The 14860-nt window shown below is 39.2% G+C and overlaps 1 protein-coding gene across 1 annotated transcript in view; it reads left to right on the top strand.

Moving 5' to 3' along the window:
- The window catches only part of LOC102211566 (plexin-A2-like), an 80951-nt gene extending 66406 nt beyond the window's left edge, over positions 1–14545 (top strand). The window contains exons 22-32 of the mRNA XM_005729717.1: positions 512–780; positions 2412–2478; positions 2855–3001; positions 3835–3994; positions 4807–4910; positions 7237–7333; positions 8068–8267; positions 8585–8754; positions 9682–9894; positions 11083–11233; positions 12162–14545. Coding sequence (XP_005729774.1) covers positions 512–780; positions 2412–2478; positions 2855–3001; positions 3835–3994; positions 4807–4910; positions 7237–7333; positions 8068–8267; positions 8585–8754; positions 9682–9894; positions 11083–11233; positions 12162–12257 — 1674 coding nt within the window. The 3' untranslated portion in view covers positions 12258–14545. The remainder of the gene's footprint in view (positions 1–511; positions 781–2411; positions 2479–2854; positions 3002–3834; positions 3995–4806; positions 4911–7236; positions 7334–8067; positions 8268–8584; positions 8755–9681; positions 9895–11082; positions 11234–12161) is intronic.
- Positions 14546–14860: the final 315 nt, after the last annotated feature.

Below are 14860 nucleotides of genomic sequence, written 5' to 3' on the forward strand. Positions count from 1 at the left end.
GGCATTCTCTATTCAGTTTTTAAGAAAATCTGGGGGGGAAAAGTATTTGGCTTTTAATTTTTTTGTGTAAAAAAAAAGAAAAAAACAGAAGAAGCTTGGAATGTAAAGGTCATGGCTGATGTTACCAATTAAAGATAGTTTAATCAAGATATTATTAGGATACAAATTATAGCACTTCTTAAGAACCAATTAACTCTTTAGAAATCCTCTGATTGCACTTGACACATAACAAAGGTTCTTTATTTAGTGCAAAAAAGGTTTTTATTATTTTGTATATATTCCTTTAAATCTACACTTTTAAGGGTGGGACAGTTCTCTACGCATTTGCATAACCTTCACTCACTTCTAGGCAAAGGCTTTAGCAACACCAGTAATTCTGGTTTGTACCGACCCTTTGAAGGGGAGAATTTCTACTCTGGTCTGTATTTCTGTTATAACTCATCCATGAGTGTGTACCATCTAATGAGCGCACTCACCTTTCTGTGTGTGCAAAAATGCATGATGCGTGCAGGTGCCAGGGAGCGGACAGGCGAATGTGGAGAAAGCCTTGAAGCAATTTGCTCAGCTGGTGAATAATAAGGTTTTCCTGCTGACATTCATACGCACACTGGAGCTGCAGCGCTCCTTCTCCATGCGTGACCGCGGCTACGTTGCCTCGCTCATCATGACCGCTCTGCAGGGACGGCTGGAGTACGCCACAGACATCCTGAAACATCTGCTCTCAGATCTTATAGAACGCAATCTGGAGAGCAAGAACCACCCCAAACTACTCCTCCGCAGGTAAACAGAATCATTCACAGTGCTAAAACCCAATTAACAAAAAGCTGTGTAACATACAGAGTTATTTTTTGTCAGCTGAAAACTTTCATTTCCAGTTCTTTGGTAAAATGTAAGACGCATAAATTTAAGGTAAAACTGCAGGACAGAACAGAACATGAATTCATTTATTTAAATTAAATTGATATCAGAGAGAGTGGTCCTACTGAGCCACAGTCCTGTGGCTTTTGTGGACAAAGCAGAATTTAGATCTCTAATCAGATCTCAGCTGTGCTTGCAGAAAAGAAGAAATCAGTTGTTCTCCAAAATGTTTAAAGAAAGTCCCTAAAAGCTAGACATGCAAGAAAGTCAGAAATTTGAAAAGCCCATTAAATTTTGGTTGGGAGGTCATGTCGGGTACATCATTCAGTTTCGCAACACTGGACTCCCTTTTTTCTCTGTGGTGAGAGGATTAAAACTAGAGATTTTTTCAGTCACAAACCCGACCAATTCTGATCAATGCTGCTTATCTTTTGGCATAGATAATTCCTTTGTGCATTGTTCTTTCCGGCCCAGTTGCTGCACTTCTGATGGTTGAATAACTAGGCCAGTAACGGGAAGCCCACCTTTGTACAGCTTTGTTTTGTGCAGCAGTGTGAAACATCCGCTATGAGTCTGAGAAACAGGATGCCTGAGCAGACAGGTGAAAGACAGGAGTGTTAAAAGTGATAGAGAGTGGGAGGGACTGGCAGAGGAGGAGAACCTAATGGGGAAGAGTGAGTGCAGCGGCAGCAGAGTTGTTGTCAGTCTGACTTATCTTCTGTGTGCCACTCATGAAACATTCAGCTGTAGCTCACATTTCTTTCCCCATCACCTCTCCTCTTCCTCCCTTCTCTCGCCTCTCTCCCTTTTTCCTCCACCTCTGGTTATCTGCCGATTGTTTTCCCAGTGCTGAGACCGGCCTACTGAATGTTTCATGAGGTCTTAAAAAAAGGGGTGGGGGGTGGGGGGGGGTTGCTCTCACAATCTGACACACACTCATTAAATATAAGGATGAGTTCACATGGGAGCTAGTACAACAAGAACTTGTTAGCCCAAACATGCAGCTCTTGCGGAAGCACTCTAAAGTTTAATGGGACGCCGTCAACAGTTGATTCAGTGCAGGTTAAGATTGAAATCTGGGTAAGAACAAAAGAAAAGTGCGACAGGTTTAGGACATGGAATTTGTAGCTAAAATGCTGTAGGCCTTGGATCGGATTTAAAAATTGCCACAGAAATATTTTTTTTTACATATTTAGTTAGAATATATGACAGTAAATCATAAATTTTTTACCCATGTGGACTCATGTAAAGTAGCTAAGTGCAGACACTGCAAGGAAGAAACAGAGTGACTCAAAGTGGCCATCAAACCTGTCTCTAAGCAATTATGTCATGACCCAAAAATGCTGGGCACTAGCAGCACTTAACCTAAAGTCTGCTGGAGTCCTTCGAGATCAAGCGGCTATATCATCAGAACTCTCCTTGTTAAATTTTTCTTTGGTTTCAACAATGCCAGGCTCGTCTACGTCTTAAATTATAAAGAATAATCAGACCACTCCAGCTCTCAGAGGGGTGCCTTTGCTAATAAATGAGTACACTCTCTCTTTGTCTTACAGAACAGAGTCAGTGGCAGAGAAGATGCTGACAAACTGGTTTGCTTTCTTGCTCCACAAATTTCTCAAGGTAAAACGAAATCCTTCTCACATCTCACTGCTAAGATGGTGAGAGCTACTATGGTTTCGCTTAAAGTTATTTGCATTGATTCTGAAATAGACTGCTGTGCATGTTTGTGTTGCGGCTGTGATTTTAAATGCCTAAAATCGATGTGTTCTAACAACACCCTAGAAGGATAATGGTTACCTGCGAGGTCAAACATGTCTCCAGCTTTGTATAAAAGCTCAATTTTATTATGTTTGATGTGTCATGCTCCAGTTACTCAGTCTCATCACCTCTGCTGATGAATACTGATTTCCATCCTTCCCTTCACTACTTTTCTTATGTCTTCTTTTCCTTTCTCCCACCTTTCAACCTAATCCCTGGGTTCTTTTCCAAAACAAAGGAGTGTGCTGGCGAGCCTCTCTTCATGCTGTTCTGTGCCATCAAACAGCAAATGGAGAAAGGACCCATAGACTCCATCACAGGAGAGGCACGCTATTCCCTGAGTGAAGACAAACTCATCCGCCAGCAGATTGAATACAAGACGCTGGTGAGTCACAAAGACATGGATAGAGAGAGAAACAAAAAACTCTCTACCTTTTGTCTGCTTTAATTTTTGCACATCTCTTGGCAAAGTGCCTTGACAGATCCCCAGAAATGTTGAATATGCCAAGGCTGTGGTTATAATTTGATGATTGCTTTGAATGTTTGCATACCTTTGATAAAATGAAATAAACATTCTTGCATAGCCAGATGCCCATTTCGTTAAGCTTAAAATTCGACAAAACATTTTCGAAATTCCATTTTTAAAGCGGTTCACACACTTGCCTCAAAACCCCATACAACAAATATCCTTTTTAATCAAATACTGTTTCCACTGGACATCGTTCACCCAAATTAGTGAAAAAAAAGTATTATATTAGCTACCTTTACAATTACAAATATTAGACTGAGTCTATATAAGCTTAACCGTCATGTGCTAAACCAGTACATTCACGAGGTAAGACTACCTGGATAATGCAACATGTCTCTTTCTTTTACATTTCTTTTGAAATGAAGCCAGCTGGGTTCCTCCAGCGCCCCATCAGAATAGGTTCCCCCTCAGGCTTTAGCTGCATGGCAGAGCCAGCCAGCGACAGGATGACACCTCTCTGATCGCCATGTCGGAGATTCTGAGAGTCTGTGTCTCATTACTTGTTTAATGCCCCTGCCAGAGCTGCACAAGCACATCCTGGAGGTGTGAAATTACATTTCTGGCCAAGATGCTCTCCACCAGGACAGTTTGGTGAAGAGCAGGTAATGAAAGGACTTCCGTATCAATCAACACATTTCTCTCTGCCTCCTTCCTTTTCTTCCCCCCTTCTCTCTATCCTGGATCTCCAGACGCTGAGCTGTGTGAACCCCGACAATGAGAACAGCCCAGAAATCCCTGTCAAGGTGCTCAACTGTGACACCATTACCCAGGTAAAGGAGAAGATCCTGGATGCAGTGTACAAGAACATGCCGTACTCACAGCGGCCACGGGCTACAGACATGGATCTAGGTGAGGCTGCACAGAGTGCAATCCCATTGTGAAGGAATAATTTCAGTACAGTAATTGTGTTATATATTTTGGGGCAAAACTAAGATTGCACTATTTCTGTGGCACATCACATGTGGAATAATGACAGCTGGGGAAAACAGAGCAGAAATCGAGCGTGCCAAATGACAATATACCAAATACCAAATATGACATCTAGAAAGGGCTCCACATCAGTTTCGTCAAGACTCCCCCCCCCCCCTTACCTGTTTACAGCCCTAATCAGAACAACACTCTAACACTGACGTTAAACCGTTCTGACAGTGCACCTACACCTAGGCTTACGCCCACAACATGTCATCCAATACCGAATGACTCGGCACAAATCCAACTGACATGCACCTTCAAAGGCAGTAAATAAGATAACTTGTAGGTAGTGGCTGATCGTGCTTTGGGCTTGTAGTGTTATACCCTAAGGGGCTTTTCCAGGCTAGGGATTTGGAGAGGATCAGTTTCTCTTTGTTGCTTTGGGCAGCTTAAAGCTCTGTGAAGACACTGTCATTTTTATTTTGTTCACAGAATCACAATCACTTTAATTGTCAAGTAGAAATGCACAGGAAGCTGTCTTGGTGACACTTTGGTTGCTACACTTGACAACTTGCAGAGTTTCAAAGAATAAAATATAGTGCAAAAGGATAACATGACCTCAACTGCAGCGCCAAGGGGCAGACAAATGATCGACATTTGACAATATGTAACTGTCAAAAACTTGGGATACCAACATTCCTCAAAGTGCCATATGTCACACATTTATTATTGATTGTATTTTCCTACAGAGTGGCGGCAGGGCAGAACAGCTCGTGTGGTTCTGCAGGATGAGGACATCACAACAAAGATAGAGAGTGACTGGAAGAGACTCAACACCCTCATGCACTACCAGGTCTGTTAATAACAATCATACCACGACTGCAAGTAAAAACTGATTTTTGAGTTTATGAATAATTCAGTTATTTGCGCCCATTACAGTGTCTTATAATCAAGGTGATATGCTAAAACTTGCTTGTTTCTCCGACCAACGGTAGAGTAGATAGAACGGATTCCATTAGATAACCCACATCTGAAATGAATGATTTATTACAACAGCAGAATATAGTTAGACTTTGGCGTTCAGACTCCACTCTCCAAAGTTAAGTGATGTGTAAATATATGGATTGGTAAAGGGGAAGAGGGTCAGCAATTTAGCACAGAGATAGATGGGAATTTTTGCAGCTTAAGCAGACCACCAAACTGGGAGGCAGCTTGGTTTATAATACAGAGTGAGGCATGTGTATGTCCTAGTGTTCCCCAAAGCATACAAGCCTGAGACAGGGAGAGAAGCAGTAAGAAAACATAAAAAAGCATCAATGCATATCATGTCAACATATATTACAATGATTTAGGCAAATGCTGCATGAATAGAAGGATGTGGGGTGGGGGTGGGTTGTAAAGCAGCTTACAGAAGGATAGCAACAAAAAAAATCCTACCCTATAAAATAATGGATGAGTAGCCGGGTATCATTCGAGCAATCAGCTGGTGTCGGCTGTCACTGAGATCAACTGTTATCAGCTTATTTGCTGGGATATTGGGTTTGGAGATTGACTTTATATCCAGCCTGAACCAATACTAAGTGCAATAAAAGCAAAAGCAAAAAAACCCTCACATGTGAAAAAAGACGGTGGAAATGTTTGACATTTTAGTGACTCAAACATTTTTAAAATTAACGTCTGTCGACTGACGCTTTACTTCAGCTCTAATTACCTCAAAGCTTGTAAAAAACGATTGCAATTTTATACCTGGAAAGTCTGAATTTTGCAGACGGATTACTCAGTTGCTCACTAGATATTGTTGATGAAGGGCAAAGTATTACTCATTTACATTCATCTCACTCACCTCATCACTGCCTACATTTTTTTCCAACCTCGTGGTCACAAACACACTTAGTCAACCAAACATGCACTTGTGTGCCCGTCTCTTTACAACACTTTTTTTCCCTTCCCAGCTCATAAATGCGACTACACAGGTCACTAACCTCAGATGAGTCATCCTGTTCCTTTGTCAGTCAAATGTTCATCTACACTGTCAGCTTTGGGCCAACTGTACCATGCACAAAGAAAACATACTTTTCTAAAAACACAGAGACCAGTAAAGACAAAGAAAAGCCACATTTTCTGCACTAAAAGTATGTTTTGAGAGGAGAGAATGCATTCTGTCTTATCTCTAGAGGAGATAAACAATTTAGCTCTTTCATTTTTAATCTTTCGACCAGCTAGGAAATGCATGTTTTGTCGCTAAGCTGAATTTGGTATTCGCTATAATGCAGCTTTTGCAGAATAGTGCAAAGCTAAGTCTGAACGTGGAATTTCTCTCATACTGCGGACGACCGGTCTTCATCATAGCTCATAGAGCAGAGCTACAATATTCAGCATTTCCCCAGTGCTGTTCCACAGACAGGATCTAGGACCGACACTAGAAAAAAGTGCCTGTATTGTTATGTGAAAACATTTAGCAGTCTATTACATAAATATTTCACTTTACTTACATGCTGCAAAAGATTAAGCTAAGTTACCATGAGCATCACTGGAGGGCAATGTTGAGTTAAGTATTGATTTGAGAGTTTGCAAAAAACCTTTCATGCATTTAGTTATGATCATCACCTACTTAAATAAGAAAGGACCTGAACTCAACTACAAATACAGAAAGGGCTACAAATACTACACCTCCAAATATATGATATAGAAAGGCACTGTGTGTAGCAACGGTAAAAGTGTTTCCTGGGGCTGCAGAAACATCATGGTTGGAATTACTTTGGTTTACAACACAATGCATGTCTTTGCTGAATCCATCAATTTTTTAGTTTGGTCATTGTTTGGGCTACTTGCAGAGTATTTCTTTATTTGGGTGTTTGTAGCATCTGCAGTGTGTTGAGTTCTCCTGCCATTTATATTTGGTACAGTAATATAAAGCTGTTCCAGTAGATGCTGTGCTGCCTTTTATTTTCATCTATCTGATGATAGTGGATTTTTACAGGAGACTGCAGTTGAACTAAAAGCCTGTCTTTTATAAATTTACAAAGCCCACAGAGGACATTCAAAACCTTTCCGTCATAATTCTGAAAATCCTTGGCTCTTGGTTTGAAGCTCAAAAAATATTTGGAATTCCTGCCATGATTACTTTTGACCAACAGCTGCTAGCAAAAAATTCACAAGGCTCTACCTTTGTTTTTCAGGTATCTGATCGCTGTGTGGTGGCCTTGGTGCCCAAACAGATGTCCTCTTTCAACATTCCTTCTTCAGCCAGCTTCCCACGCAGTATCAGCAGATATGGTTAGTACTGCTTAGGAAATTCAAATACTTAATATTCATCCACCTCACAGTAGTGATGCACCATCTGTTTCTGTCACTTATCAATCTGCTGTAAAGCACATTAGTTGACACTGTTAGAAGGCATGTTAAATAAAGGAAGCATGATAGTCTAGAAAAAATATTCAAGAAATATTCTGCATTTACAAAAGCAAATCAAGTATGTTGTTTATTAGGTTTTATATATAAGCTGACATGGAACTGTCTTTTCACTTTACGTTTCTATACAGTAGGTATAACACAAGCTGACCTGATCTTAACGTCAATAAAATCATGCACTTTACATAAATGTTTGTCGTTGGGTTTAATATATTCCTTTTAAAAACACAAGAACTTCAAGCGATGCCACGCTGTAAGTCGAAAAGCTGAAAACACAAAACACTTAGTGGCAGAAAGCAAGAACCATAGAAACCATCTCTTTAATGAAAGAGTGTATGTCTGCATCATTACTATGACGACCGATGAAATAATGACAGCACCTGATTATACAGTCAAAACACACACAGCCCACCTGCTCACTTCCAGATTACAACGAAGACTGTCAACCACTTATTTAGACCTGAGAAACCAATGTGACGTTCTCTTTGTTTGTGCTCCAGTCTAATAGAGTGATTATCAGATATATAATGTACATTTACAAACTGAAATATTTTAGAAATTGTGCATTTTTCTTTATCATCTACGCTTTAACCATCTAGGTGTGGATGTATCGTTCCGTTCCACCCCCACCAGCCCTGACAGCCCCCACTCCCGTGTGCCTATGCTGACCCCCGACCTGGAGAGTGGTGTCAAAGTTTGGCACTTAGTCAAGAACCATGACCACGGGGACCAGAAAGAGGGCGAGCGAGGCAGCAAGATGGTGTCTGAGATTTACCTGACACGGCTACTAGCAACAAAGGTACCACATAACACATGCTGCAAACTGTGGTAACGGTGAATAGAAAAAAACAAACATGGAGAAAACATTTGTACTCGGAGGCCTTTATTTGGTGATTTTGAAGTTTTCATGACCACTCAAAGTCCTTTGCACCACAGGAAAAGTGACACATCCATTCCTAGAGAAATTAACTAATTAACTTAATGTAGATGTCTGTGGTAGGAAACGTCAACATTTGTAAAAACAACAAACAAAATATTCACAAAAAACAAAAAAGAAAATGTGTCCTATGATTTGGCATGGCACTTAGAGCAAATCTCCATTCTGTTACTTTTCAGGGAACGCTGCAGAAGTTTGTGGACGATTTATTTGAGACACTGTTCAGCACTGTGTGTCGAGGCACTGCTCTGCCTCTCGCAATTAAATACATGTTTGACTTCCTGGATGAGCAGGCTGACAGACATGGCATCCATGACATGGACGTCCGCCACACATGGAAGAGCAACTGGTGAGAAAGATTTTTGATTTCTCATAGTGCTGTTGTCTACTTACAGCCTAAGAAACTTTTCAGCAGCACCTTTAGCTTGTTACAGAAATAGCTTTCTGTAACAATCATAATATATTTTCATGTTCTAGTCACAGTGTTACACAACTGTTAAGATTATCTAATCACAATTAACCTAAAAGTTAAAGTTAAAATTGACTTCCTTCAGACAAAATTCCTTTTTGTTCTTTGTTTTTTCTTTTTAGAATTGTATAGTATTGTTTTGATTGCATAGTAAAATGTAGAGTTGCTAAATTTTGTAGGTCATCTGGTTTTATCTTGTATGGGTCTATGGCTCTCAAGGAAGCAACTCCTATTTCTGGGAACAATCTGTAATTCCAAATTATCTTTCAGTAGTCTTCTAATCTCCATGTTTTGAAAAGAAAAAGTCACTAAAAGGATGATTAAAAGGACATTTCATGATTTACTTTTGCACAATAGCCTTGCACAGCCTAAAATATATATTTTTACGTTTCTGTATAGCCGCTATTGTCAATAGCCGCTCTCATTCACTTTCCTCCATTAATTTGACAGCATCTGAATGGGGCGGCTGCAACGCTAAATTAGTACCCAGGTCACTTTTCAGTAAAAGCTGTGATGACAGGCTTTCTAGGTGTGAGCTAGTAATATTTACTCTTAATCACTTTTAACAGAAGACCAGTCTGAATGCATGCAGTGACATTAATGGATAAGCACACGGAGCTTTAAGAAGTACTTGCTTTTTCTCCATTCTCTGTGGCTACCATTGGTATGTCTGAACGAAGCCATTAGGAACGTAAAAGTGACATACTTCTGGATGACAAAATGCAGTCACTTTAACAGATTAATGAAGCCAGCAGTGTTATCAGTCTTCTCTGAAAAGTGCTCATTTGCTTCTCCCCCCCCCACCAGCCTTCCCCTCCGCTTCTGGGTAAATGTGATCAAGAATCCCCAGTTTGTGTTTGACATCCATAAAAGTAGCATCACAGACGCCTGTTTGTCTGTGGTGGCCCAAACCTTCATGGACTCTTGCTCAACATCCGAACATCGTCTGGGAAAAGACTCTCCCTCCACCAAACTACTCTACGCCAAGGACATACCACATTACAAAAGCTGGGTAGAAAGGTGTGTATGTGCAGGCTTTTTTATAATTATGTTAAAATTATGTTTTGTATAGATAAGTATATTTATAGGCAGCTTTTAGGCCTAAATGTTGTCAGGTAAGATGCTGTATATTATAAACTGGAATTTATCAGTGTGAATTTTAAAAAGTAAATAAGATATGGAAGAAACACCCTTCAACCATGTTAAGAATGTTGACATTGCATTCTTTGTCCACTTGTCGGCCACTCTAAAACTGTGATGTATTGGAATATTGGATTTTTAAATCATCAATATCTTTATCAGTATCCTGTATTGATCAGGCGCTAACTTGGGAGCATTGACAGACATCCAGCTCCTCACCAGAACGTTGGTTGCCATTGGTTTCATCAGCAATACTATGTTTTGTCAGAACCACCACATTTATTCATTTACTCTCACATACACAGAGCGCCTTTCATGACTCTGTAAGTTTTATCACACCACAGTTCCATATCTTTTACACCTTTGCCATATAAAGCAATAGTGTTGCAACCTTTGTTAATGCAACTCTAGGGACCCATTAGAAAGTCTAGCTAGATCTTCAATGGTGCCTTTACGAGCATGACAAAAAATCCGTCTTTAAATGAAATAATTGTTCTTTAAGTAATAATAATTATCTCACTCATTTGTTAATTATCATATTAGTAAAAGATCAAGGTCAGGTCTTCATCATTCGCCGACATTTTTTAATTCAGTAGTTGCAATAAAAATATGTAGAAACAATGAAATGAGTTGTGCACTGCATGCAAAATTAAACTTCTTCGATGCATGCAGCAAGGCAGGGCACATGCGATTTATATACACATGCGATTGCTCAGAGTTATGAGTCCAGATGGGTTTTTGTTTTCAAACCTTTAATGATGAACATAATCTTCCTAAGGCTCTTGCTGAGGCTCAGTTTGTGTATCTGCATATGGAAATAAAAAGCGTGTTCGTTTATTTTTGAATACATTGTCTGCATTACTACATGACTAAACGCATGAGTAACGCTTTCCTTGTTTTCTATGCTGCAACACCTCTGATTTACAGGTTTGTGTGTCGAAGCATATTCTTTTCAAAACAGACCGATTCCATGTGAGAAGAAAAGCTATGGTATGCATCACTGTGCCCTCCACACTGACAGTGCGTGTGTGTGTGTGTGTGTGTGTGTGCGCGTGCGTCTCCTCTCAGGTACTATGCTGACATCAACCGCCTGCCTGCCATCAGTGATCAGGATATGAATGCCTATCTGGCTGAACAGGCTCGCCTTCACTCCAGTGAGTTCAACGTGCTCAGTGCCCTCCATGAGATCTACGCATATGTCAGCAAATACAGCCAAGAGGTGAGGCCCGGTCAATACACTTTAAAGCAATAATGTGCACCACATGTTTTTGCAGTATTACCAATTGAAGTTATCAATTTTTGAAGTCAAAGCAGCCATAATTAATCATTTATTTATTTATAAATAGCAGTGTCTTGATTCCATTGCATTGAACTTCCAGAGAGTTATAAGCCAACTCTCCAATTTTCAACAATTTGGGACACTTTAACGTCTCTCCTGCCATTGTTTGATTTTAGGAATCTGACTTCTTTTAGCCAATACTTTCTTTTACTGTCATTTATTTTAGCAGCTAAAGGGGCAGATAATTCCCTCAAAAATGGAGACAAAAGTAGAGTAATTACTGGAGTTAAATTGGTCAGCTGGACACAAATACATCCCTTAATACACGCCAGTCTTGTTCTGTGAATGCTGGGTGTGCGGACAGGCAACTGTTTGCTAACAACTTACCAAAACACGGTTTTAATTTTGAGCCCTCGTAAAGGTCATGGCTGATTGCAGAAATCAAACGGGCAAAAAACAAAACAGACTGTGTCGAATTTAATGAATTCATTTTGTGATAATATGCTGGGTGATTTTCAATTAACGAATAAAAGAATTACTGAGAATGCCGCTAACAATTTCCAGGAACACGAAGTGTGTCTTCAAATTGCTTCTGTTGTCGGCTAAAAGTGCAAAACTAATTTATGCGACAAACTATATATACATAGTAAGGTAACAAGGATTGAGTGAAACTTATTAGCGTTGAGTCAGCGGTCAAACATAAGTAATGCATTCAGAACAAAGACGGAAACAACACAATCATAAACAAAAATTAAATAAAACCTAAAACAAAATCTGACCCCATGACATAACGTGTGCGTGCTAATTCACTACAGCTGACCGGTGACATGCTTTGTGTCCTTATGGCCTATATCTCTGTGTGTTTTAGATCATTGAGGCACTGGAGCAGGATGAACAGGCCCAAAAGCAGAAGCTGGCGTATAAAGTGGAGCAGATCATCTCAGCTTTGTCCACAGAGAGCTGAGAAACACACACGATCCTAAATACTTCCATATACACACATAAACACATTCTGTACGCACACATGATACACAGACACCAAAATATACCATAACAGGGGAATTCTAAACACATATGCCTCTCAGATGTGGAAATCAACCGACTTCTGGTATGCATGTGCGGATATATTCAATCACACATACACACAAACTGTTGTGCACAGAGAGACTGCAGTTTTAATGGACCTACTGTATACAAACTGACAGTTACACGTGGATAAATACACGGGTACAAATGTACATACGCAAACCACAGCACACATCAAACAGCAGAAAGTCCCAAAGCAAGACTTTTGAATCCAATGTCATTTTTCAGAAGAAATTCCAAAAGGCAAACATCCAACTTCTAAAACACTACTATAGAGGGAGAGAGAAGGAGGATTTAGGCCATCACGGCTGCTGAATTTTCCGCCAATTCTTGTCCGCTGGGTAATGGTTTGCCTTTGTAGTCGGTGGTTATACTAAGTGTGTGTGTGGCATGGCTCTGAAGAGAACACCACTTAATAAAGAATGACTCAACTTGAAAAGTCACTGGAGGAGCTCAAAGACAGGAGCCAATTTAATGGGACAAGACTCAAAGTTCTTTTTATATGTCAAACATGAAGGACACTTATTCGCACTACATATCACAAACTTGGAGTGACATCGCCATTTGTTGCCATTCGGAGCAGAGATGTGCATCTTGCACCAAGTCTTTTTTCTGGGTTTTTAAAGGCTTAAGAGAGAGAACACTTAAGATTTCATCAAAATTACTTTTTATTTTGCTGCTTGAGGATTTCCATCATATGTGACATCATAAAACATCATTTTTTTTTTTTCATTTAATGATGATTGTCTGAACTACTGGGTTTTGAAAGAAGTATACAACAGATTTGTCGCTTATAGGTTTAGGGTCTGGCTGTTTAATAATCCAACACCAAGACATCATTACTTTCCAATTTGAAATATGTGTAGATATTTTCAGACCCAATCCCTGGCTCTTCGTGCCAAATATAATATATCTCATGTTTCATTCATATTAAATGCTCCTGTAGAAGCTATTAATAATACATGCCATTGTACGGAAAAGATCCCATTTGAGATAGGAAATTTTTTTTTACAGTGATGATCAATAGACCAGTAATTCAGCCATTCAAAGATAAGTGGGGACCAAATTGAACTGCAGTAGAAAGCATGATTAATGATGCTATAAGCCTGAAAGTGGATCAGATTAGCCTAACCTGGCCAACAGCACCCACCCTTCCAGTCTCATCAGTCATTGTTTACATTTAGCGTGATACTTGAAATGCACTCGGTGTACAAGATACCAAGAACACCTGCAGCTCCTGTCAAGTAATCTGGTCAAACTAGATTAGATAAAGGCCTTGATGCTTTTTTGATTTACCAAATGAATCCACTTTGAGCATAATGTGGAAAATAAATGCAGGTTAAAAGCTGAAGTCTGATTTTTTCACCTTCAAAACAGGCGATCTGGATCGGGATTCAGCTCAGTGTAAAGCAGGTGCTCTTATATTTCTTAAACAGAGTGGATATATGATTAACGGTATATGTGACTGGTCCAGCAGTGGGTTCTTGTAAAGTCTGTTTGTTGCTTCACAGCACTAGTGACGCTTTATATCCTTACTGTTTTCGTGCTTTAACGTAGAATTCACGTTTTATTCCAGTTTTGTTTTGCATTCCAGTGTACACTTTACCTTATTGCTTGTTGTCCCCCTGCTCCTGTAGTTATAGTGCCATATCTAAACTTTAAAATAATTATCTAAACAGCATAACTATAAAAAAAAAAGAAAAAAAAAGAAAAAATAATCTGAGACATCACGACTACTTCACAGTTTTAGTTCTGATTGGTTGTTTCACCAATTTACAATGAGGAAACAAATGCCTTTTTATGCTTGAGGCTTCTTATAAAGTCTCTGGAAGTATTACTGCTATCTTCTTAACATTTCCGTACCAATGGAGTTCATTTATCCCCCACAAGACCTTGAATCATGTTATCTACAAGAACAAGATGAACTACAATAAATAATAAGTACATTTCCTGTTAAATGTTGAAATATGACAGAATTCATCAGTTTCATGTGTGGTTTGATGATGATAATTTATAAATGTGTTGTGCAATAAACTGTCAGATGTTTAAGCTGTAATGTTTTTTTAAACTATATATTACTGTATAAATACTGTACATAAAAAACACTCCTATTTTGCAAGCAAAAGATTCACTTTGTACTGTTGTTATACATTAAATGCGCAGCTAATGAAAATGATTTTTGCATTTTTGTCTAATTTGTGGTGATATTTCTTTTTAAAATAATCAGGCTGAACATGATTATTCTTTTTCTCTGTATTAAAAGGGTACTACATCCCAAGTCCTGGCTGTAATAGGTCAAATATTGTCTTTATTTAAGAACATTTAACTAAACTTCTTTGCCTTTCATTGTACTTCATTATACATAGTTTACAGTTCTGCATTTTTAACCACATGAAACATCAGAATCATCATAATATGACTTACTTAATTTGCACAGTGCTTTTTTTTCTCTGACAAAATACTGCTGATGGTAGAGGTGAA

The sequence above is a fragment of the Pundamilia nyererei genome, unplaced genomic scaffold (genome assembly GCF_000239375.1).
Source record: "Pundamilia nyererei isolate P.nyererei 1_Seehausen unplaced genomic scaffold, PunNye1.0 scaffold00034, whole genome shotgun sequence".
In the NCBI taxonomy this organism is placed as follows: domain Eukaryota; kingdom Metazoa; phylum Chordata; class Actinopteri; order Cichliformes; family Cichlidae; genus Pundamilia; species Pundamilia nyererei.